We start from the raw sequence: 26,517 nt of genomic DNA, 5'->3' as shown, positions 1-26,517 counted from the left end.
TCTGAATCAGACTTCATTATGTTTACAACAGGTAGGATGCTAACCAAATATACTTCAATATTCTGAAAACTGGAAACCTATGTATATAACCATTCTCTGAAACCAACCACTTGCTCAAGCAGGATACTCAAGTGACTCCTGATCATACAAAAGAAAAAATATCTGAAGAGCTGCATGAGCAAAAAATTGTTTGTTATTTCTGTCATAAATCTGCTCAACACACTGCACTTTGACTCAGATTGATCCATAAATAGAGCACAATGGCTATGTGCATGTACACTCTTAATAATCCCATGTTTTTGCTAACCTTATTTGAGTATATTAAAGAGAAAGAGATCCTTGGAATTCCCTGGTGGTCCAGTAGTTAAGAATCCACCTACCAATGCAGGGGACACGGATTCAATTCCTGGTCCAGGAAGATTCCACATGCCATGGAGCAACTCAGCCCATGAACCACAACTACTGAAGCCATGTGCCCTAGAGCCTGTGCTACACAATAAGAGAAGCCACTGCAATGAGAAGGCCTGTGCACCACAACTAAAGAGTAGCCCTCACTCCCAGCAGCTAGAGAAAGTCTGCGTAGCAACAAAGATCCAGCACAGTCAATAAATAAATAAAAGATCCTATTAACTTACCATTTTCACGTGCATTGGTCTGTCAAACAGCAGCTGGCCATTAAACATAGCTGATATTACGATTAAGGCTATTTCTTGCAATTCTAAAAACATGCAAAGCAGGAGAGAAATACCCAAGAGAAAAATACTCCAACTGCTGCCACCAGTCCCTTAGGTAGTGAATTTATGAGTAATTTTGATTCCTGTTTATACTTTCAAGTATTTGTTCCTACAGTAAGCATAAAAGCAACAATAAACAAGGCTCAAGGGGGATAAAAGGAAACCTCTGCTTACTCCTTAGGTGTGGATCTTCATTCATAAAACCTTACACTTCTCACTAAACCATTCTCCTCTTAAAAAGCACTCACATCAGGGATTCCCTTCATGGTCCAATGGTTCAACTTCATGCTTCCAATGCAAACGAAGCAGATTCGATCCCTGCTTAGTGAACTAAGATTCCATGTGCTACACGAACTTCCCCTCCCCCCGCCACTGCCCCGCAAAAAAAAGGAGAACAGCACTGACATCAGTTTTCCCAGTATGTCCAATAAGCCTGGTGTTCTAGCATGTTTTGAAGTACCGTGTTTCCTGGTAATATACTCAGTGACAATCTTACCAGAGTTTAAGATCAGTGTTCACATGTGGTATTCTCTCTGTGGTCACTCTAGAGTGAGCACCTAGGGTCAGGGAGGTGCTTCTTCCAGAATGTCAATCCACTGGAGAAGACAGGCCCTATAAGGATTTACCTCTCCCTTCATATCAGACCCTCTAAAAAGAAAACCCTGGAGAAGACCACCCATCGACATGTGCCCATTTTCGAACCATCTCTTCTATCTACACAGTATTGGACTCCCGCAGTAATATCCATAGTAATGTATTCTCTCTAGTCACGTGTGCATACACGTTCACTCGTGTCTGGCTCTTTGCGATGCCAAGGACTGTAGCCCATCAGGCTTCCCTGTCCATGGGATTTTTCCAGGCAAGAAAACTGGAGTGGATTGCTATTGACTCCTCCAGGGGGTCTTCCTGACCCAAGTACCAATACCCATATCTCTTGCATCTCCTGCATTGGCAGGGGATTCTTTACCACTAGCGCCACCTGAGGATCCTCCAGTAACACAGGAAATGCTAATACACAAAATTACCACTTCCCCACACAAACCTGCATTACTAATACAACATTTAAGCCAAACTAAACTCACTAAGTTGAATTCCAAAAAAAGGATACATATAGCTTGCACAGCTTCAATGGACTGTTCAAAAGTAACAGTGCCTATTCCACGACTTTTTCCGTCTTTATCCTCAAGAATGTCTGCTCGGACCACCACACCAGCCATACTAAAAACTTCCTTCAGTTTCTTCCAGCCAACTTTATAATCCAGCTAATCAAGAGGAGAGAGAGGAAAATCTCACTGTAAACATTTTTACTCCATGAATGTGACATGCTTTGGGTAGAAAACAAGCATTAGAATATGTTATGAAAATAATGTCATAAGCCTTAACTACTATTTACTGTCTCTTTTCTCTTAAGTAACGATTTAAGTCACCTCATTCCTTTCAAATTAATGCTTATTTTGTGAATACTAAAAAACTTTGCACCCCATTTAAGGTTTACCATCAACCTCCCCCAATCCATTTTTATTCTTTAAAAAAAAAAAATTTTCCCTCTGCAAATGACAAAGGTTTATTACCATACACCCAGACATAACAACAAGGGAACATCAACATACAATCTCTGTTCATATCCTTTACCCCGCACGTACTCTTACAAACACCAGCAAACCTCAGTAAACTTGCCCCAACAGGACCATGAGTCAAGCCTGTGACTTTATGACTACTGTGGTCATTAGGGGACAACGCCCATAACCCTCCTTTAGCCCCTTTTCCCTCTCAAATGTCAGAGCTAGTGTTTTAACTCATTGACAAGACCATCTAAAGCAGTAAGTCAAACTTTATGAAACAATGTGTCCATTTACTTACATTTGCTACAAATACTGTGCTTCCAAGTCTTCCAGCCTGTAATGCATGGATAATCTCATTTGGGATGTTAGGATTATTTAGGATACTGGGTGGGATATTAATCATTCCTGGGCCACCTGGTCCCATACCCATCCCACCAGTCGTAGCCATCACCTTTTGCATTGCTCTCCTGGCATGTTCACCATCAGGATCCTAAAACAAGCACAAAAGGGTTACATTTAACTGACCCAGTGACAATTAAAACCATGCTCCCACAGTAAGTGATGTTCCTAAAATTTCAGAGATTGAGAGGCTGTTTAGAAACCATTTCTTAAAATCTGTAACAAGAAATTCAAATGAACTAAAACCAAACTGCCAGGCCAGGAACAATTCCAGCCAAAAGAAGGAGGAAGAAAGGAAGGGTATAAAATTTAGCTCTCAATTTGAACTAAGAAAAAAAAACAAAAGGTGATGAAATGATTAGTTAGAACTTCCAGGCTGAAATAAGATCTTCAAGGGCTTGGTATAGTTGAATTCTCACTAATTCAACGGGGTTTTATAATTTGTGCAAACCCCATCGGTGATTTTCCCAAAAGTTTGAAAACACAGCTCTAGATCACCAAGGTTACTTCATCCTTCAAGAATTCACGCATTCAACTCATGTGTAATGTGTGGAAAGGTTCATGAATCTCTGGTGTTTATTCCTGAACTCTTTGCCATTTTATGTGCCACCTTCACATGAGAGAGACTGAAGTCCCACCACGCTTCCTCTCTGAGCTCTGTGCACTTACTGACCTTCCTTCATGAGTAGGAGGTAAAAATAAGTCAAAGAAGGATTGAATTAACAAAAAACCTTCCACTTCCATTCAGGGAGAGAAGACACCTGATTTGAATTAGCTACAAAAAAGGACTCAAACTCATTTAACAAAAAAACATGAGCCAAGAATAGGATTCAGACTGAGTAAAACTGCGGATGTAGAATACCTTAAAAACAAACACACACACAGTAGAAAACCAGGGGCTCAGTTTGAGTGACCAAACCAAGGCAGGCTGGCCTAAGACAAACCAAAGGTGTCAGGAAGGCAGCAGACAGTGGCTCAAAGACGTGTTCAGCCACTATCCCAAAGTTCTTAAGGGAAAGACTGCTGAAGCCTGCGACTGACCCTCCTCTTTAACAACATCAGGACGTTCTGCTCCGTAAAATGTCACCAAGGACTATTTCTGTCTTTTCCTAACTTCAAACAGGGACAACTCGACAACTACAGACGGTATCCACAGTGTTTCATGAGCTTACTTCTTTGACTTTCAGTGGTCTTCCACTCAGACTATGCTTGTTTAGAACTTCAGCAGCTTTTTTCATGCTCTCTTCCATCTTGAATTCAACAACACTATGAAGAGTCAAAAGGAAATGAGTGAAACCAGTCCTACAACTGAGAAGGTTCAATTGCCAATAAGTAATAAGACAATACTTACGCACATCCCTTTGGAAGAAGCCACAGACCAGTCAGAAGAGCAAGGGGGGGAAAAAAAGAAAAAAAAGTAAATTTCAGTGACAGTTATAAATTAAAAATACGATTTCTGTAACAGTTTTTAAATTAGCCCTTCTAAGGGGAAGCTGACAGAGTGTCTTGCCTTGCCTTCCTTATTAAGAGCTCCGCTCCTAGCGTCTCCTCTCCCTTCACATTACCAGCTTTTGCACTAGTGCTGCTGAAGTTATAATGAGCAGACCTAAATTCAGATTCTCCAAGAAATCACACAAACTTTAGATCTGCTTCCCTCGGTACTCAATCAATTCCTTGTCATACTCCTCCTAAATCCATCCCTTCCATAAATTAAGCTCATCCTTTTGATTATTCTAAGCCATTCTATTGCACGACAGAAAATAGTTAATTTTCTCTTTAAACAAGGCCAATTTTAAACGTTCACGTTTTAGTATTTGTTTTACAATTTACTGGCACAAAGGCAACTTTTCAGAATCTTTGGTTCACACAACTTTCAAATTCAGCAAACAACCAAAAGTAACATTTTCTAGACAAGAACACACGTTTTACATTAATATACCACCGCTAAAATTCCATGCATAATTCACACACAGCCAATTCCTCTGTTAACAAAGAGACAATGCTGCTGTTGGTCCCCAGTTATCCAAATTGGGCATCCAAACAGAATACCAAGAAGCTCGTTGGCCAGCCATTTGGAAAAGCGGGACTCTAGTTGGCAAATCCCCTCCCACCCCACTCGGATGTTTGGCAAACCAAACATAGCTACTGTAACATGAGCACTCACTGCCTTCCTGATTTCATTCGATTCCACGCCACCATACAGTTACATTTTTCATGTAGTAAATCCACAGAAGAAATTCTCTCAGACACTTACCCTTGACTTTCCTTCAGCGTCCATTAAGAGCTCCACGTATGTTACCTCACCAACTACAAATCAGTTTCCAGACGACACATAAACCAAGGGAGAAAAGCCAAGAAAACAATGGGAATTTAGAACAATCATCAGCAACCTTGTATGGAGCCTCTGCCTTATAAGAAAGCCCAGAAACACTCCATGTTCTCTAAACCGCCACACTAGGCATTACAGGTGTGCAGTAAAAGTAGGTGAAACTTGTTAACAATATGTCCTTGATTTTCCTCCCACCTCAAACAAGCTATTTCCCTGTCTGAAATGCTCATTCATGACTAGAGGCAATCCAAATCTAAAGGAAAGAAGTCTGCATGATTCACTTTTGGGGGGAAGGGAGGAAAACAGTTTTACACATACACTGACTGCTGAAAGCAGGTAAACAGCACACTAAATGCAATGCCACTGAACTGAGCTCAACTGTTCACTACAAAGATGTGTACATGTATATGCTCAAAAGGCGCACACACTGCGTGGCTGGCTACATGGGTGTGCAACCTGTCCAATCACATCGGGCTCTGCAGAGGGCCACGCACTTAGTTAACGCTCTGCTGCTGTCTTGAAATGCTCAGTAGTTTTTAAATAAGGGGCCTGGTACTTTCATGTTGCATTGGGCCCCACAAATTCTGTGGCTGATTTCTGCACACAGCACTAGGCTTCACAATTATCACAAGCAGGATGTATAACTATCCATCACAAAAACAGAGCAGCATTTGGATTCTTTTTTATTCTTACTGCTGTCTCAACCTTCCCACTACAAGGACACAGATATATGCAAACTTAGCGCTCAGTTGGCACCTCAAGAGCTACACAGACTCACTCAGGAGGCTAGTCGACACAAAGGGGAAAAAACCAAACACTTCCAAAGAACCCACAGATTTTCCTCCAGGTTTGGATTGCCAATTCATGACCACCACAACCAGATGTTAGAACCCACCAAGACAACCACCAAAATGGCTGCTGAACTTGAAGATGGCACAAACACACCAAAAAAGCCCAGAAATTTTAGTGTTAACTTGGAGGAAACAACAGCTAAGCAAACTGTCCGAAATCAAGACAGGGCTTTTGTTCTAAGAAATATTTTTTTCACTTTCAGGATTATTCTTTATGATGATAAAGCCTCGTCTCATTCAGTTTTCAATTTGGTTTAGCAGTACAACTTGGTTTACCAATACAAAAATAAATCTCTTAATGGCTCCAAGTCTCGCCTAGCCTATTCCTTTGTTCAAAGGATATTAAAATTATGAGGATTTTAAAATTAATACACCACAAAAAGACTGAAGTGCAAAGTAAGATTACTTTTTTTTAATTTGAAGAACATACTTATTAGTAATATATTTGCATGGCAGTGGACAGGCAGAAGGTCAAGTATTCAAAGTTTAAATCTATAGCCTCACCTCCCTTGTCCTTTCCTGAAATATTACAGACTACACCAGCACTTTGCACAAAACAGGTCGGAAAATTGGTGCAAAGAAAAGAAATTAGGATTATTTCTAAAGAAAAAATTAGGAGGAACTGGTTTAGTTTAACTTTTGGAGTATGCACAACTGAAAAATGATCACAGCCAAGGAATAGTCATACAAATTGGCTTTCTGTCATCCTTACAAAAGTAAAGCAAGTCCAAAAATGCTGAGGCCATGTTAAAAGCCATTTATTTCAACAGCAGCAGCCATTTGAGGACTAACAGCCCTTGACTCCACGTTGATGAAAACGCCAAGTTGTGTCAAGACACCACATTGATGAAAATGCCAAGTTGTATCAAGACGGTGAAGAGACCCCATTCCAAGTTAACCTCCTAGAACTGAGACTACTACCTAATAACCTTAAAAATAAATTAAAAAATCACAGTATCTAACTCTGACAGCTGTAACCATGTTGTCAGAATTCAAATGTTGTTGCATTTTCAGAAGTTTCTCCTTTGTGCCTATAATGACATTGATTTATCAAAAAGTTGTCACTGCAACCCAGAAACCAAGCAAGTCTAAACCAAACCTTTTTCCATGATCTTAACCATTTTAACCAAAAGCCAGGTTTAGAAATTAGGACTTTGTCTACTTAACATTCTAGAGCCAGCACAAATCCAACTTCAATCCTCTCTACCAATAACTGCTTAAAGGGTTCTCTCTTCCCCAAAAGGTACAGTTGCTTATTAGAAATTTTATTTAAAAGACCTCCATCCTCAGTTTAGCTATAGGTTAGGCAAGTCTTGCAGTTCTACCATTAGTAGTGCTGTTTCCGAGTATCATCAATAATAACCATGCTCCTCATAAATTCGTAATTTTCTGATCTCTACCCTGACAGACCAAATCAATTCAGAGGTGTAAGCAAACCACTGTTACAGAATCAGCAACAGTTGCCAATTCATACTTCTCTACAGGAAGATGGTAACAAAACCTTTAAAAAGGTCACCTCTCCTTTAGTTTTACATTATTAAAGCAAAGGCCTGTTAAGTACAGTCAGTGCAACTATCAACACTTTGAAGGCAAAATGTGTCAACTATTCATAGTCTGGTCACATTCAATGAAATGAAGTTTAAAAGAACAAATCAACCCAAGCAGAAAAGTTAAGGCTGTGAGGCAGAGTTAACAAACTGGCAGTTTCAAGTCTTGTAGACATAGAATCTGCAAGTATTAACGGAAAATACTGCTGCTCCTCTTGTTCCTGATCATGGGAATTCATGGAATCCGAAGAGTAAGCTGCTAAAACAAATTCTACTGCAGCTTTAAACATCCAAGTTTCTGAATGAAAAAACGAAGTCTTTGAAAAATTGAATGCCAAATGTTATTACTTACCTACCTTTATTTTTAAATGCTCCAAGAACTTACTGTTAACCAACATTTAGGTGGATTATTAAAAATATTACCTCAAGAATGAAACACATGATGAGGATAAGAAAATGAGCAACTCCCAAAGAACTCAGGTAGTCCCTTGGAGCTACTCTGCTCTAACACTCCTGCACATCTTTGTATCAAAGTACAGGGGTTAAAGCTTCACCGAAGAGAACTCATATGTGAAAAGGCCTAAAGGGGGTGGGGGAGGAGGTCAAAAGCATGTTATCAAACATTTTCACTCAGCCAATGCTCAGGGAGTCACTCTAATGGAGGGATGCGTGGAAAAAATGAATATTTTAACTTGGAAAGCGTGTTTCTTTGATATACAGCTAACTTGAAACATGGCAAAAAAATTATTCGATACAATGAATACTCAATTCATGGACAAGTTAGAAAAAATGATTAAGCACATTCTTGCTGCTAATTCCACACAGCAGAACACTGCCTCTCTAACTTGACCAAAACCCAACAAATAAGACAGGCAGGCTGCACTGTTAAGGTTCGATCCAAGTACCCACAGATATGAATGCTGCAGCAGCAACAGACCTTTCCAAAATGCAGGCTGAATATCCAACAGAGGAAATTATAAAGGAGCCAAAGAGACTTGGTAGGGATTTTTACTTAATTGAAAATAAAGTTCTGCTCTGTAGACTCACAATGTAGATTATCACTGAGAGCCAATGGAGACTTACTATTGAACTATACTTGCCCTCTGGGCCTCAGTTTTCTGTCAGCTGGAATTTGAAATTTACTTAAAGTGACGCATTCAATAAAAACAGAAGGATTAAGTGCTTAAGAAATCCTTGCTTACACAAGTTAAACTGACTGCTGCTACCCTTGAGATTGACTGAGAGTAAGCTGTACCGCTGGCCTTCTGTCTTCCTCACACTGTGCTCCAGCTCAGTCCCGCCAGGGTGCAGCTGCCCCACCTCCAGGCCGCTGGAGAACAGCTCAACTATGAGCTTTCCTCAGGCACACAGGACTCCTCTTAAACGGTGCACAACACTCTTCAAGTTTACAATTCCCAAGATCGATCAATCACCTTTTGCTCACAGACGTCTTAATTTTTCGCTCAGACCTTACGGTCAAACACTCTTGAGACGTTCATGTCTACCAATATTTGTCAAGTGATGAAAACCAGGCAGGTGTGAGACTGTTCAGTCACTTTCAAACCTGGTCTGGCAGTCTCCAATTCAAATTTCCTCTTACACTGGCTCTCAGTTTTTGTTTCAATCCACTCTTCAGTGTTCACGAAGTCATCTGTTCCACATAGTATCTCCATTAAAAATAAGCATGATCACAGGGACAAAGGAAAACATGAAGGAGCCAAACAGGCTGGGTAGGGACTTTTACTTAAATTGAAAATAAAGTTCTGCTCCCTAGACACACAATGTAGATCTTCTCGAGTCAACAAGAAACCTCTCCTCTGCGCCTTCAGGACATGCAGAGCAGAACAGGAAAGCTCACGGAAAGGGCAAGCTCCGTTCTGTGGGCTGTTTAATCCACCTCCCTGAATGGTATATGATGGGAGAGAGGGCAGCAAAAGCAGCCTGGCACAGAACAAAACAAAGCTCTCAATACCTCTTCTCTTTAAAACCAGCAATGCTGATGGCATGATACTGCCACCAAACAAGCTTTGTGATCCCATCCAGGGGAAAAGGCACCAGTGGCCTGTTCACATAAGACATGCATTATTAACAGGAGCTCTGAGAATGCTGTTAAAAGCTAACAAACAGAGAAGATATACCTGGTGTCCGAGGGGGAGGAATTAGGGAGGGGTATGTGATGCGTGATCATCCTTAGAAAAAAGCTCCTCTGTCTTGCCATCTCAAATCTACTACCTGAGTTCTGAGATGCAGCTATTATAGGTAGTGCTGCAATGACAGAGCATTTTTCACATCTCTAAGCCGAGGACAACTAATTCTAGCCATCCCACTAGTTTTCTGAAAACAACAGGGGTATAATTTCATCAGGAACAGACCTTAAAATACAGACTGATAAAGAGTGGTTGGATCACAACAGCCCACAGTTGTGGTTTGCCCACTTCAGAGACTGTCCTGAGAATACTTTTAGACTGTAAGAGCCTCTATCCCCAACCTTTTTCTCCCCTGTGCAATAACAAGTCTTCAAAAACCTTAAAACATTGTGACAGATTTTAAGAAAATATTTCAGATTTCAAATAATCATTGAAACATATTTTTGGTATACCAAGACATGAATTTAAATAGTTTTAAAAAACCTCAAAATGAAAATAAGAACATTTGTACTTACATAAACAGTAAGTTTCTTTTGACTTCACATACTGAATATAAGATTTACCATAAAAAGATTACCTTTCTCTTACGAATCCCTTTATCCACAATCCAATACTGCTAAAACTTAATTAAACAGAAAGGTAATTAATTTAACCTGTACAGGGGAGCACTAAACAAGAACATTTTAAGGTTTATTAAAAATAACTGATTTACTGCACACCTGTAATTCTAAATTACACCACCAAAAATACACTGAAAGGGCTGAGCCAGGGCATTCATAGCAGTATGCCAGGGGAATATGAGAACCAGTTTGGAAGTATCCGAATAAACCACCAGGCTGGCTCCACACTTAATACAGTGCAAAATAGGAAGTTGAGGTGAACTGCTTCTACATCCAGAAACGTCATGGCTGCTGCTGCTGCTGCTACCAGCTTTAAGGCTCCCAAAACTGAATTACTGAATGGTAAAGCAGTAAAAATGTCACCTACTTTATCCATCATGTCCCAAAACTGGTTCACACACTCCTAAAAATGGAAAATAATTTGGCCTGCAATCTCTTACAAAGTTCTAACAATTGCATTTTCAAAGCCACATTCCTGGTTCTTGGAACTACTATACCTTATTATCAATGGACGTATCCATTCAGCGGTTCAACCAAATCGCGAGAACACAAATTTGGAGGTTATTCCAAAAACTAATTCGAATGAGACCCAACTGTGCTGTACAGAAATTCTAAGCTTTATTGAAGCAGCAGTCCCAAAAACCAAGAACACTGCATCTGGGATGCCTCGTGACACGCCCTTCAGACAAAAAGAAACTTCACTCGTGCCCTAGGAGCACTGGCAGGAATGATTTGGCTGATCAAGGCAGGAAAACAAACCTCACACCAGAACGTTTTTCCATCCATGTTACCTGGAGAAATACTACATGGGAGCAGCCTACATGACTGTACAGAGAGGTTCACGGTGCCTAATGCTTCTGGCATGTCGTGGCTGAATTAAATGATGGGACCATGATGGCAGTGGGCCATTCATAATTTCAAAACCCAATGCTGGGAGCACCAGTACACATACCAAAATGGCCTATCCAAGTGGCATCTGTCTGTCACTGAAATGTTAATCATTTGACAAATCATGCTCAAATCTCTTTACATTATGAATGCTCCAGAAAAACCAGTACCTTTCAGTCCTTCAAAAAGACTCCGGTTAAGAATTATTTGATTCTAGGTTTCCCATGGGGGTAAGGGTGAGGGGAGATCTCCAGGCCTTTAGACAAATGGTTCTCTATGAAGTTTCATCTAAACCAGGGCTGAGCAATCTCTTTAGCCCTGTGTGCCACCAGCAGGGCCCAGAATCAGGAAAAGAAGACAAAAGCAGCAGAACAAGAGTGTGACAAGGAGGAGGACACACGTGGTGTGCACAGGAGGTAGAAGCAGAGGACCACAGGGGCAACCAACCGCCTAGGATCTCCTGGTGGCAGCAGAGCTTCAGTTGCTTCCTCTGTCCTCAACCAGACTCTGGACACCAGGGTTGGGACTGGTGGTGTCTGAAGGCACCAAATTACACAGCGGATGCTTTATTTTGAGCTACCCAACTGCCAATTGAGTCTGTGTTTTCCTCCCCAGGGTGTGGTTTTATAATTTAGAATCTGAGCAGCACACGTTCCAGCCACCAAATTTTGATCCCAGCGAAACACCCGCAAAATTTAGACAAACTACTACATTCCCGCCAGAATTTAAAAACAAAAAGGGAAAAGAAAAAAATTTCTCCCACCTAATAGGAAGAATTCAAAAAATTTCCTTAACTCCTTAACAAACAGGCTCCCCTCAAGCTTAATCGAAGCCCTGTTAACCATACTAAGCCAGTGAAATCATTCATAGGCCAAGGGATCATACAAACGCCCCCGTGCGACACACAAGTGCATGACCACAAAAAAAAAAAAAGAAAAAAGTGGGGTGGATGGGAGGGGGCTTAATTCTCAAGCCTGGAGAGAACACATGCTCTACTCAGAACAGCTTCCACTGACAAAAAATAACCAAGGAATTAGCCACAGAGAAGATGACACACCAACCTTCTGACCCTACTCAACCACCAGTACCATTACCTTTTTCTTTAACCAGGTCTTTAAGTGACTGCCATTTCACATCAAAAGGTATGTTTGTAATGAAGGCTCTGTATCTTTTAGTTGGATTGGCATATGGCTCAAAGCGATTGCCTCCTCTTTTTATGTTTTTCTCCTTCCTCTTCTCATTCTGAGCAGGTCGTTCTCCTTCACTGAATTCAAAAAAAGAAGAAAACATTCACAAGTTAGCACAACCCAAAAGACAATATTTGATCTCCCAGGCAAATTATCCTGGCAAATTTGCCTGATTATCCCAGGCAAAGTTACATATAACACAAGAATACTGACTGATTTGAGTCACTCAAACTAAAGTGGTCCATAGAGCAGAAAACTGCAGTAGTACACTCCTGAAAATCCACCTATCAAAAAAACCATTTCCAAGACAAATGTGCTTTCCTGGCCTTCACACACTCTTGTGGGGCTCTAACATAGGTTGGGGGGAGAGGCCATCTCCCTACCTGAGGTGCTTTAATTCCAAGACAGAAACAGGAAAACAGAAGGCAAGATTTATAAGATTTCATGGAACCCAAAAGAGGTGGTACACATAGGCCCAACAAACTTCAGCCCTACAAATAAGTAACTTTCATTGTGGGGGGAAAAAAAAACTTTTAAGTGGGAATGTAAAATGGTGCAGTTACTACAAAACTGTTTGGCAATTACTCAAAAAGTTAAAACATAATTACCAGAGGACCAAGCAATTCCACTCCTAGGCAGTATTATTCACGGTAGCAAAAGGTGAAAACAACACAAGCATACACCAAAAGATGACGGAATAAACAAAATGTGGTAGATCCAGGCAACGGAATATTACTCAGTCATTAAAAAAAAAAAAGGAATGAAGTGCTGATACATGTTGCAAAAGAGATGAACTTTGAAAACACTATGCTAAGTGAAATAAGTCAGGCATAGAGAAAAAAAGAAGAGGTTACCCATGACAGGGGAGAGGTGGGAATGGCGAGTTACAGTTTAATGGCTATAGAGTTTGTTTGGGATGATAAAAAAAAAGTTCTGGAAATGGTGAGTGAGTAGGTACAACACTGTACCTAATGCCATTAAATTGTACATGTAATCATTTTAAGATGGCAGAATTTACACATCTTACCACGATTTTTTTTTTAAGTTTTTTTTTTACGGGAAAGAAACCTTTCTCTACTCAACTCCATTACTTTGATGCTAGGGAAACTGAAGTCGAGCAACTCTGGTAGGTAAAAAGCAGGCAAACAATTCTGTCTTTGGCAAAGAAGGGTGGATTTTTTTTTTGGCGTGGACTTTCCTTCAATACTCGCTACCTTTGTGTGTTAGGTGCTTCCACAGAGCAGCATTTCTAAAGCCTACAGGTACAAATGTGGCTTAGAGTGAGCAGGAAAAAAAGTTCACAAGAAATGCAGGCTCCCAAAGGACAGAACCAGACAGGCTGGAAGCCCAGGCCAAAGCCCAGGAACTGGCCAGAGTGTGTGCACAGCCAGGGCAAGGCTGCACCGGCTGGGCAAGACTGTTCTCTGAGCCCCAGTGACCACAGGCAGACACCAGCGAGAGCTGACCAGGAACAACTGGGGAGCCAGCAGCCACAGAAGTCCTCTTGTGCATCAAGTCCAGCACTGTCTGCTTCCCAAGCCCTCTGCTTTTCTACCAGTGAGAATTGAGGGACTACCACAACTACAGATTCCAGCTGAGACTTTTGTGATCCACGACAAAAAAGCAAAGAAAACAGAAAATCAAGAGTATGGTATCGATGATTTACAAGACCACCTTTTTTAAAGTAAGGGTTGATCTTTATTCTAGGATATGTCTTCCCTGCAGTAGAGAATGGCAGCTGGAGGACTTTCAGTGTACCTGGAAAAATTAAAGTTAGCAACTTATTTTAGTCCCCAAGGTATTTTTTTAAAAACTGGTCCCTCACAGCCAAATATAAGTGTGCCAATTGTTAAGGAAAGCAACTTCCTCCGTGATCTGATCGATACCAGTATCAACATGCAATCAACAGACCTCCTTCACAGGGGCTGGCAGATGGCGATAGGGTCACACAATCCCTGGATTCCTAGAATTCTTTACTCTGTCTACCCAGGGTCATGACAGACTCTCCTTAGGCTGACTGCACACTACAAACACAGTCCACCTGTCTACTCCATAGGAAAGCCCAGCACCAGGGCTGCCAAACAGAGCATGCGTCTGTGCATCTTACCCTCAGCAGATGAGGAGGACAAGTGTTACAATTAATAAAACGGAGATCAATTTTCATTTCATGGGCCCAACTACAGAGGGTCTATGGGTAGGAATACATCATAACAGAATTGGTTTCTTTTGAAGCCCAAATATTCTATCAGCAACATTAAAAAACATTATTCTGACACAGGGTCCATGACACAGTTCCAGTTCCAGCCTGCGTTTTAAAAGACTGCTCACCTCACCTTGTAAGTTACAAAATGTATAAATAACTCATTACAAGACAAAGGTAACAAAGTGTCTAGGCCAAATTCTGCTATGCAGCATTACTGCTAAGAATAAACTGCCCAATCTAACCACAGAAGATGGGGATTTGGTCTGGGGTTAATCCACACCACAGGGCTCACCATCCAGAAGGCAGCTCATGTGGGTTATGCCCAAGGTATGCCCACAGCACCACCATACCCAAATCCTTCTCCGGCTAATCATTTCCTCTCTCTGAGAAGTTTCCTCCTAAGTAAAACAGGTAAGAACTATCTCATCACTTGCAGTTTCTTAAAAAATTGACCTTTTCATAAATCTAATAATCACTATCAACTCTATTCTTTACAGAATAGTAGAGAACCATCCTCAAAAAAACCTCACGTGACACATATTCAAGTACAGATGATATGATAACTGAAAAAAGTCCCATTTTTTAAAAATGTTCAACTCAATTTTCTCATTTATCTTCTAGACAGAATTAGGGGAATATTCTTCTAGCCCTAAAATATATGTAACACAACCGTAAAAACCTTTTAGAAGTACATTTTTACAGGTAGATTACCATTTAGCTACACTGATGAAAAACTTTTATCCTAAATACCCCAAATTTAGGATATTATAAGTTCAAAATGCTAAAACACACCCACCATATGTTATCCACAACTAAATACTTACCCAGAAGAAAATGAATATATCCATGCTCATAGCAACATTATTTATTCCAGTTTCCCAAAAACTGGAAATCTAAATGTCTACCTACTAACAGGCAGACACCAAGCTTCCCTGGTGGCTCACTAGATAAAAATTTGCCTGCACAGTAGGAGACCCGGGTCATAGCCTGGGTTGGGAAGAGCCCCTAAAGGGAATTGCTACCCACTCCAGTATTCTTGTCTGGGAAATCCCATGGACAGACGAGCCTGGCAGGCTGTACAGTCCATGGGGTCACAAGAGTTGGACACAACTTAGCAACTAAACCACCACCCACAAACAGGAGAATCAATCAACAAACTAGTATATTCATACACTGAAATACTATTCAACAGTAAGTAATGAATTACACACATGGATGAACCTCAAAATATTTATCCTCAAAGAAACCAGACAGAAAAAGTGTACATATAGTATGACTTCACCATGTAAAACTGTGTGTGAGAAAACGTAATCCGACAAACTAATTTACAGCAGGTTCTCTCAGCCTCAACAGTATGAACATTTTAGGCCAGAAAATTCTTTTGTTGTTTGAGCCTGCCCTATGTGCTGCAGGATCCCTGATCTCTCCCCAAAGGAGGCCAGAAGCAGCCCCATTCCTCAGATCTGAAGATGAAGAAAGAAAAAAAAAATCCCCAAGACACTTTCAAATGTCCCTTGAAAGGAAAGAAACCTCCCAATGAGAACCACTGATACATACTGATGTGGAGAGCAAACTAACAGTTGCCTGGAGGTGGGGGAAAGAACTCAGAGGATTACAAAGGGGCAGCAAAAACTTCTACGGGTTATAACAGTATTATTTTCATTCAGTGATGGTATCAAATCACACACTTCTAACCTGTGCAGTTTGTTGTGCAATTACACATTTTTTAAAGTTTCTGTTGGTTTCTCAAATTCCAAATCTTACTCCAACATAAATTGACTTGTAACTCCTACATAAAGTTAACAAATCTGCAATCTTTCAAAGAAACTGAAGCTACCTAAGCCAGCTAAATAAATGCCTTACCAATAGTCTCCTTGCTAACTTGCTTCCAATTGTCAATAAACACCCCACCTGATTCTGGCACCCAATTATCTATCTGAAGTTCCAAATAGACCCAGTATGTTAAAAACTTTTCCTGACATTCTATTAACCTAATTCCTAATACATCAATAAAGTTAAGCCCAAAATACCTTAAGAAGCTTCTGAGTCAGTCAAGTAAGATTAATTATGATTAATACAGTTTTGGAACTGTTTTACTGACTGTACTCTTTGAAGATTGATAACTTACCATGTCACTGCTCCATCGTACCAGAATTATACTTCACATAAAGATCACAACTAAAAAAAACAAAATACTGAGTGCCTAGTCCACAAAGCGGAGAAGGCGATGGCACCCCACTCCAGTACTCTTGCCTGGAAAATCCCATGGATGGAGGAGACTGGTAGGCTGCAGTCCACGGGGTCGCGAAGAGTCGGACACGACTGGGAGACTTCACTTTCACTTTTCATTTTCATGCACTGGAGGAGAAAATGGCAACCCACCCCAGTGTTCTTGCCTGGAGGATCCCAGAGACGGTGGAGCCTGGTGGGCTGCCATCTATGGGGTCGCGGAGAGTCAGACACGACTGACACGACTTAGCAGCAGCAGCAACCTCCAAATTCCCTTGAGAACTATCCCTTGTGTAAAATGATTCTTCACAAAAATCCTTTCAATCCTGAACTCCACTAATGTATTTAACATGTAAAGAACACTATTCTAGCTCCAGGTCTACCACTTGACTACCCACGTGACTCCAGTTCTTTCCCTCTATGGTTCTTTGCCAGCAAAACCAGCATAACTTGTATCCATGCAGCTCACAGGGGTGTGTGAGAATCAACAATCAGCCTAACAAAAAGCAGCTTGGTAAATGCACTGAACAGTGCAGTTATCTAAGAGGGTAGTACCACAGGTGACTAAGAGGTAGGGTCATCTAAGTCTGAACCCCAATGTCACCAGCTCTTTGCCAGGCCTCAGTTTCTTCATCTGGAAAAGCAGGTTACAATCCACACTCACAAGTTTAAAGGAGAGGCTGGCACACTAACTGTGACAAAGATGAATGATTCACTCCTTGCATTCTACCACCACACACACTGATTAGACTTTAAGCCCACTGGGGCCGTGGCTAAGGAAACCTAAGCACTGTACTTGCTGTTTAGCACCGTGTTTGACTCTGTGTAGTGTATGGCTCTTTGTGACCCCAAGGACTGTAGCCCACCAGTCTCCTCTGTCCAAGGGATTTCCCAGGCAAGAATACTGGAGTGGGTTGCTGTTTCCTTCTCTAGGGGATCTTTCTGACCCAGAGATCAAACTCCTGTCTCCTGTATTGCAGGCAGATTCTTTACCACTGAGCCACCAGGGAAGCCTCCACTGTACTCATCAGACTACCAAAACAGTAATTCAAATTTCACCTCACTGACTGCAAAACACGGTAATGGGAGAGTCTGAGAACTCCTAAATGAAACAAGCAACCTAATCTTTGCAGACTAGTATCCCCCAGCCTAGCCTTGAATAAAATCAAAAAAGTGAAAGCAAAGAGCTAGCAGCATGCATTCCAATAATCCAGAGCCCCATTCTAATCCTGAGCTCACCATCAAATGTGTCTCAAGATTATTATCAAGCATACAAGCACTTCTTAAAGTACAGCAAACACTCAAGTCACCGCGAAGCATAAAGAATCTGGTTTAAAATTCAAAACAAAAAAACCCACTTCAAATGTCTGTTTACTGAGAGGTTACCAGGGTGGTGCTGTGGAAACAGTAAAAGCCTTGGAGTCAAGATGGCCTCCCCCAGATTCTTAGAGTCAATTTCTTTAACCTGAATTTTCTCGATTAAAAAAAAAAACCGTTGACTGTGAAAGTGTTAACACTAACCTTGCATCCTCAGAAATTTACACTAAATACAAATTTTTATTTTTAAAATAGCCCATCTCTCACCTTTCAGATTCGGCCACAGGTTAATCTGAAGTGGAGTAGGTTAAGTCACTGATTTTAAATGTATGATGTAACCTCTATTTTTAAACAATAAAATAAAAAAACCCTAAGCCTATGTGTCCCTCTAAAATGAACATTTTTACTCCCAAAACACTCTATCTCTGAATCTTGACTGCCCTTAGATAGAATACATTTCTCATCAATACAAAAAAAAAAAAACAGCTGGCTTACAGCTGGGAGAGAAAAGGAATTGCAAAACGGGCTGTGCTTTCCATGGTCCTCATGAAGCTTGCTGTCTCAGTGCCTTTTCAGCTTACAGCACACTTCACTCCTGGTGGAGACAAAGTTGAGAAGAATCCAGTCTCACTCACTTCCCATCCTGCAAAAGTGGCTCAGCTGGTAAAGAACCCGCTTGCAATGTGGGAAACCTGGGTTTGATTCCTGGGTTGGGAAGATCCCCTGGAGAAGGGAAAGGCTCCCCACTCCAGTATCTGGCCTAGAGAATTCCATGGACTGTATGGGGTCACAAAGAGTCAGACATGACTGAGTGACTTTCACAAATCACAAAAAAAGCTCTCAAGATAAAAATCTGAACTCCCTAGTCTGGAATTCACTGCCCACCAGCTGGCCCCCAGTGCTCCAGCAGTTTCAGTTCTTTATAAAGAAAGTGAAAGGAAAATGAAGTTCTTTATAAATATATATCAAACATGTCAAAATCCCTAGTCTTTGAACACTCCTCTCTGCTTCTCTCCAATGATCACCTTTCATCCTCCTCCTCCTAGGGGAACATCTGGTCGCCCCCAGCAGCTTAGAGTCCCTCCAAGCTCCCCACCCCTGGAAACTCCTTTTACTTATATCACTTTACTACAAAAATACCCACTGGCCCCTCCCTATGAGCAGGGAGACTGTATTCTAAAGAGCTCTGCTTTAAAAGCTTCCTGATGCAAAAGACACACACACAAAAACACCCAAAATACAAACTTTTCCAATGGCCCTACAAAATAGATCTAAGTGTTCCTAACTGCCTAAAATATTCTCTAAACAGTCTCAGACTGAGGTTCTTCCAACAAAGGCTTTTTTTTTTTATCTCTGAAACCTTCAGATTCTTTCTGAAGGCCATGTTTTATGTTTGTCAAATGAATCAGTCACAAAATGACTATTTGGAAATGGACTGTGGAAAATGGGAAATTTGGAAAATGTACCCCAGATGCTATTATCTGTAACTAATAACTTCTCACCTAGCACGATTCTAGCAGCACTCCATCCTGTGATAACTGCTTTGAAAGAAAAAAGAAATAAAGGACATAAATGTATATCTTAAAGGCCCCCAAACATGGTCCTCAAAAATCCTACCAGGCTCCCTTAAACAAGTTATTAAAAAAAAGTCTAACTGAACACGACCCTTTTCAGAGTTTTCAATTACAAAAGAGTTGGGAATACTTCTAGGATGCCTTTCTCTCGATTTCCAGGGACCAGTAACCACGGTATTTGGCCCCTCCCCACCTCAGGAGAGAGGGTTTAACAATATAGCTAGTATTTAGGGAGTGTTCATTAGCAAACTAACTACATTCACTTTTAATCCCCATGAACTCTAATTATACACATTAAAAACTAGTGGGAAGGCAAATCCATAGGAGACAGAAAGCATAGCACAGGTATCCAGGAGAGGAGATGAACGGTTAAGTTACCGTTTAATGGCTAGTTTCTATTTAGGGTGAGGAAAGTTTACAGCGTGGATATTGGTGATGTTGCACAAAACCGCGAATGCACTCGATGCCACGGAATCGTTCACCTAAAAATGGCTGAAACTGTAAATTTCACCACAGATTTTTTTAAAAATGTATGTGGGAAATCAAACGTGTGCCCAAGCCTTCCCCTCACCTCCCCCTACAGTTGGCGGGCGAAGGCAAAACGTCTTTCCGCACCTCTCAGGCGACTGTAATCAGAATAAGTGGGGTTCACCGGGGACACAAGACGATGCTTTAAACCTTTAAGAAAACTTTCAAAACCAAGGACCTGAGACAGAGCCCCCAACAGGACTCGAAAGGGTGGCCGAGTTTGGAAATGGGTGAACCCGCCTAATGATGCAAAATCTTCCCCTAGAACACGGAAGATGTTTCCCTTTTTCTTTCTTTCCTCTTACACTTTGTTTCTACGGCTGAACACTGAGCAGCAGGTCCGATCACTCCACAAATACCTACTGCGCACCTGGGGAGGAGCTGAGGGACCAACTCTCGGTCGGAACTTGGGGTAAGGGGCGGTTCCGACCAAGGCACTTCCCGCGGGGCCGGGAGGGGGGGAGGGGAACAGCGCGCACCGGGGCGGGGCGGGGGGGGAGTCCGGAGCCGTCCTCGCGGTCTTTCCCGATACCTACCCGTCTCCGCTACCGTTTACCGGGACCGACTGCGCGCGACGTCCTGCGTGAGCACTCCCTCCCCTATCCCCCACTTTACAGATCGGGAAACTGAGGCCCCGGACGACGGCGAAGAGACATGAAGCCACGCGCCCAACCAAGGTCACCCGACAGGCCAGCAGGTCGCGGACTCCGGGTCTCGTCGGCCCTGGGGCCCGCGCGCCATTATCCCTGCGCGCAGAGGCCCGGCCTGAGGCCTCAGCGTCGAACCCGGCCTGGAGAGACCAGAGGAGCTGAGGCCCGATGCCTGGGAGAGAGCGATCCTACAGGCGCTCCCGGGGCCGCCCGGCTTCACCCCTCACGGCTTGGGCCGCCCCCACCCTCGGCAGACCCTGAGGGAAAGAAAGCCCAGCTGAGGCCGCGCCGGGAGAAGTCCCCAACAGATCTAACGGAGCCGCCGCCAGCCACCGCGAAGGCCCCCAGCCTGGAACAAGGAGCCATGAAATACTCACCCTTTCGAGCCCGGAGCTCCGTTGCCGCTTGGCACGCCGGGCGCGCCGCTCTCCTCCTCCATTTTGGGCTCCGTCGCCGCCACCTCGGCCGCCGCTTCGACCCCTGCCGCCATTTTCTCCGCGTCTGGGCTTTGTGTGAGCGAGAGGACTGCGCGGCGCTGCGCCTGCGTGCTCATGTGACTCGGCGCGACCAGTAACGCCTGCGCGCGCCCCGGCGGCCTCCAGTCTCCTTCCCTCCCGACCTTGGCCACGCCCCTGCTCCGGGCCACGCCCCCGCCGCGCGCACGCGCGCACCGTCAGCTGTTATTGATTCATTCTTGCAACAAACGCGTTTGGCGCCTACTGGATACAGTATTCGTTCCAGGTGTAATTGTTGTTATTGTGGCTCAGTCGTGTCCGAGTCTTTGCGACTCCATGAACTGCAGCATGCCAGGCTTCCCTGTCCTTCATTATCTCCCGGAGTTTGCTCAAACTCACGTCCATTGAGTGGATGATGCCATCCAACCATCTCATCCTCTGCCAGGTCTAATGGGGGAGGCATCTCTCCACCCGCCACACCCGGACCTCGTCACTCCCAGCATTCTGTAATCAGAGCTGGGGCAGAATGACAGCTAAAGTTCTGTTTCCTAGGCTATAAAGGAGTAAGCCAGGCAAGGGTAGGACACCGAACAGCCAGGCAGTAGGACAAATGTGCAAAATGCTAACAATGTCTCGTTAAGAAAGTATATCATCCTACCCCAGGAATACCTGGGCTCAATCCGACCTGAGAACTCCTCTGAGTGCAGAGCCCATGGCCCAAATCTCTCTCACTAAACTACCATCAACTAATAACAAGATGTCTAACTGGAGACTTCCTTTGTGCTTATGAATGTTTCTTTTTTTTTGTTTTTTTTTAATGTTTCTTAAGTGAGTGCACAAGCAAGAAGCAAACCTGTTGATAGAAATCACATGATGAAAGAAAGGATTGGACTCCTTCCTGCCTGACCCTGGGTCCTTCTGCTCTGAGAGCTTGGCCCTGTCCTCAGATGGGTTTTCAGAGCTGATACAGGGCTGTGCCCTGGGACAGCCACAGTGGCCTGGGAAAAGTCCAGAGCCCCCAGCTTTGAGGCCTCAGGCTCCCTTCCCCAGCAGCCACCTCTCTCTCTAGTGTCTCTGGTACATTGAAATGTTTCATTGGAACTTGCAGACATTCCCGTCTAACCCCCAAACTCTCTCTAAACTCACAAAGGGAAAGAGTTTTGTTGGTTTGTTCTTGTTGTCGTTTTACCCTCTCTCACTGAATAACTACATTTCATCAGGCTCTGGGAAACTCTCTCACTTGCTACACCTTCCACCAAATTAAACACTTAATCCAGCCTGGTGATTCTGACCCTGGCTGAGAACTGCAGGCCCAGAGAATAAATTCAGTAAACCCAGTGTGAGGCAGAGGCTAAGCCCCATTCTCTCTTTCTGCTATAGGGGTTTTGGGGCTTCCCAGGTGGAGCTAGGGCTTCCCAGATAGCTCAATTGTTAAAGAATTTGCCTGCAATGCAGGAGACCCAGGTTCAATTCCTGGGTCAGGAAGATCCACTGGAGAAGGGATAGACTACCCACTCCAGTATTCTGTCCTGGAGAATTCCATGAACTGTATAGTCCATGGGGTCGCAAAGCTAGTGGTAAAGAATCCACCTGCCAATGCAGGTAGACTTAAGAGACCCAGGTTCAATTCCTACATCAGGAAGATCCCCTGGAGAAGGAAATGGTAACCTACTCCAGTATTCTTGCCTGGAGAATCCCTTGGACAGAAGCAGACTACAGTCCATGTACTTGAAAACGGTCGGACACGACTGAAGTGACTTAGCATGCACCGTCAAGGTGGAGGCTAGGCCCCACTCTCTCTTTCCTGCTCCCAATCCCAGTTCAGTTCAGTTCAGTCGCTCAGTTGTGTCAGACTCTTGGTGATCGCATGGACTGCATGCAGCACATCAGGCTTCCCTGTCCATCACCAATGCCCAGAGCTTGCTCAAACTCATGTCCATTGAGTCGGTGATACCATCCAACCATCTCATCTTCTGTCATCCCCTTCTCCTCCTGCCTTCAATCTTTCCCAACATCAGGGTCTTTTCTAAGGAGTCATTTCTTCACATCAGGTGGCCAAAGTATTGGAGTTTCAGCTTCAGCATTAGTCGTTCCAATGAATATTCAGGACTGATTTCCTTTAGGATTGACTGGTTTGATCTACTTGCAGTCCAAAAGTCTCTCAAGAGTCTTCTCCAACACCACAGTTCAAAAGCATCAATTCAACAGTGCTCAGCTTTCTTTACAGTCCAACTCTCACATCCATACATGACTACTGGAAAAACCATAGCTTTGACTAGACAGACCTCTGTCGGTAAAGTAATGTCTCTGTTTTTTAATATGCTATCTAGGTTGGTCATAGCTTTCCTTCCAAGGAGCAAGTGTCTTTTAATTTCATGGCTGCAGGCACCATCTGCAGTGATTTTGGAGCCCAAGAAAATAAAGTCTGTCACTGATTCCACTGTTTCCCCATCTATTTGCCATGAAGTGATGGGCCCAGATGCTGTGATTTTAGTTTTTTGAATGCTGAGTTTTAAGCCAACTTTTTCACTCTCCTCTTTCACATTCATCAAGAGGCTCTTTAGTTCTCCTTTGCTTTCTGCCATAAGGGTGGTGTGTGTATCTGAGGTTATTGATATTTCTCCCGGCAATCTTGATTCTAGCTTCTGCTTCATCCAGCCCAGCTTTTCACATGATGTACTCTGCATATAAGTTAAATAAGCAGGGTGACAGTATACAGCCTTGACGTACTCCTTTCCTGATTTGGAACCAATCTGTTGTTCCATGTCCAGTTCTAACTGTTGCTTCTTGACCTGCATACAGATTTCTCAGGAGGCAGGTAAGGTGGTCTGGTATTCCCATCTCTTTAAGAATTTTCCACAGTTTGTTGTGATCCACACAGTCAAAGGCTTTGGCATAGTCAATAAAGCAGAAGTAGATGTTTTTCTGGAATTCTCTTGCTTTTTCTATGATCCAGTGGATATTGGCAATTTGAGCTCTGGTTCCTCTGCCTTTTCTAAATCCAGCTTGAACATCTGGAAGTTCTCAGTTCAGGTACTGTTGAAGCCTGGCTTGGAGAATTTTGAGCATTACTTTGCTAGTGTGTGTGAGATAAGTGCAATTGTCCCAATCCCAAGCACTTCTCAAAACTTCTCGTCTCAGAACGCCTTTCTCTCCCCCATCTGCAAGCCCCTCCTCCTCTCATCTTGGCCCCTCACCCCCTTACCCTTGCACCTCCCACTAAGAAATCTCTAATCTACTAAAATCCACCCTACATACCAACCCTTCTCTGCTGGCCCCACTGCAATCTATCTCAGTTTAACGTCTTCTCCCTTAGACCTCTCTAGACTAGAGGGGCCCTTGGACCAGAGGAAGCCTTACAAATCTCTGAATTCCCTTGTCCAGTACGGCTCAGAGATGGCAGAGGAGGTGACAGCAATCTGTCAGAATCATGGAGCGGAGTTCAAACACAACGCACTGGGGACAAGAAGCCACTTCTCTGATCCCTCCTCCAAAAGTGGGTGTGACTTGAGATCAGCCACAAGCCAGACCCAAGGAGAAGACAAACTCTCCATTAGGCTGTGCTCCTATAGGCTGGTGGATGTAACCCCACCCTGACCAAGTTCATGTGTTTTGTCATTGCCTGGGCTATTAATTCTTTCACTCTGCTGTAACTGACGCTTTATTGTCTTTAAAAAAAGGATGTTTGAGGAATTCCCTGGCAGTCTGGTGGTTAGGACTTGGCACTTTGACTGCCAGGGCCTGGGTTCAATCCCTGGTCAAGGGACTAAGATCCTGCAACCCTCACAGCTTGCCCCCCCCCCAAAAAAAAAGGAGAAAAAATGGATGTTTTAAAATGTTGCTTAAAAAAAAAAAAAGATGTCGCTTTACCTCACAGCCCATATGCAGGAGACCTGGATTCGATCTCTGGGTTGGGAAGATCCCCTGGAGGAGGGCATAGCAACCCACTCCAGTATTCTTGCCTGGAGAATCCCCATGGACAGAGGCACTTGGTGGGCTACAGTCCATGGGGTCACAAGGAATCAGGCACAACTGAGCAACTAAGCACAGCACAGCACACAGCCCATATTGAAAGCTTGCTATAAATAGCTTACTGTAAAGAATAAGAGATGATGCTATTAAAGTACACATGCAGCCGTAGGCTCTGCCAAAGGCTCTAAGACTTGCTCTCTCTTTGCCAGGGTTAAGAGTCATGAAAGACAGCCTAGCACCAAACTACAATTTTCTCCTTGATGTCATGAAAAGTATTGGAAGAGGTTTGCAAGGGAAACAGCTTTCTCTCTTCACAATAGCATACCCTGGGGCCTCTTTACATCATCCAAAGGGGCACCACACTCTAAAGCTGACCTGAGGGGGTGGGTGCCAGTCCTGTGTAGAAGGAGATGCTACAGAAGCAAGAAAGGCCCCAAATGATGACAGTTAATGCCTGAGGGTGACCTTGTGTTTCTGCAGATGCCTCCACGTGATGCTCGTCTTTCTAACTGCCTCTCTCCAACCCCTCTGCCCCTCAGTGACAGGACTCCAAGTGTAACCCATCTGCTATGCTGCTCCTCCGACATGCCTCTCAGGTGCCAGCTTCCAAGCCTCCACCCCTGCATCCCAGCTGGCCTCCCCTGGGGCAGAGAGAACTTTACTTTTTGTATGGGTGACCCACATACCAGACAGGTCATGCGTGCTCAGTCACAGTCACGTCCAGTTCTTTGTGACCCCATGAACAGCACCATGCCAGGCTTCACTGTCCTTCATTATCTCCCAAGTTTGTTCAAACTCACGCCCATCAAGTCAGTGATGCCAACCATCTCATCCTCTGTTACCCCCTTCTCCTGCCCTCAATCTTTCCCAGCATCAGGGTCTTTTCCAATATTCATGCCCAAAACAACAGAACAGCCAGATGCTATCTAGGCCCACTTGGGATGTGCAACCTCAGGTGAAGGACCCTCGGGTGGTTCTGAGCCTCAGTATGCCCATCTGCAAAATGAGACTCATAAGGGAACCCCAGAACCCACTTTCAGGGGGGTGTTCTGAGTATTCAATGTGGCCTGAAGCAAATAACTTTCAAGTGTAAAAAGCTCAGAAGTTTGCTCAGGAAGCAGGTGCTGTAGTTAGCATGACCATGTTCGGCTTCTTTACGAGAGAGTCATTTCCTAGGCAGGTTGATAAGAAGTCTAGGGGTCCCCAAGAAGAGAGGGGTCTGGAATTCTCAAGGAGGAAGAAAGGACAAACTTTTTTTTTCTTTTCTCTCTACATTCCTTAGGATTATATAACAATAATGTATCCTGCCTGAGGACAGTCTCTGG

At 43.3% G+C, this 26,517-nt stretch overlaps 1 protein-coding gene across 30 annotated transcripts in view; it reads right to left on the bottom strand.

The window, feature by feature from the left end:
• HNRNPM (heterogeneous nuclear ribonucleoprotein M) overlaps window positions 1-21,268 on the bottom strand; it is a 38,722-nt gene extending 17,454 nt beyond the window's left edge. For 8 of the 30 annotated variants that reach the window (XM_081499245.1, XM_081499250.1, XM_081499252.1 and 5 more), the window contains exons 1-7: window positions 21,143-21,268; window positions 12,172-12,341; window positions 4,944-5,002; window positions 3,868-3,961; window positions 2,595-2,786; window positions 1,843-1,996; window positions 636-685 (exon numbers count right to left, since the gene is read on the bottom strand). In XM_081499245.1, coding sequence (XP_081355371.1) covers window positions 636-685; window positions 1,843-1,996; window positions 2,595-2,786; window positions 3,868-3,945 — 474 coding nt within the window. In that variant the 5' untranslated portion in view covers window positions 3,946-3,961; window positions 4,944-5,002; window positions 12,172-12,341; window positions 21,143-21,268. Of the gene's footprint in view, window positions 1-635; window positions 686-1,842; window positions 1,997-2,594; window positions 2,787-3,867; window positions 3,962-4,046; window positions 4,055-4,943; window positions 5,003-12,165; window positions 12,342-21,142 lie in introns of all 30 variants that reach the window. The other 22 variants (XM_081499255.1, XM_081499264.1, XM_081499267.1 and 19 more) reach the window with 5 other exon arrangements.
• Between the last annotated feature and the right edge of the window lie 5,249 nt (window positions 21,269-26,517).

The sequence above is a fragment of the Giraffa tippelskirchi genome, chromosome 6 (assembly GCF_054371585.1).
Source record: "Giraffa tippelskirchi isolate mGirTip1 chromosome 6, T2T-mGirTip1v1.2.pri, whole genome shotgun sequence".
Lineage (NCBI taxonomy): Eukaryota > Metazoa > Chordata > Mammalia > Artiodactyla > Giraffidae > Giraffa > Giraffa tippelskirchi.
This window is presented reverse-complemented; position numbering and strand designations above follow the sequence as displayed.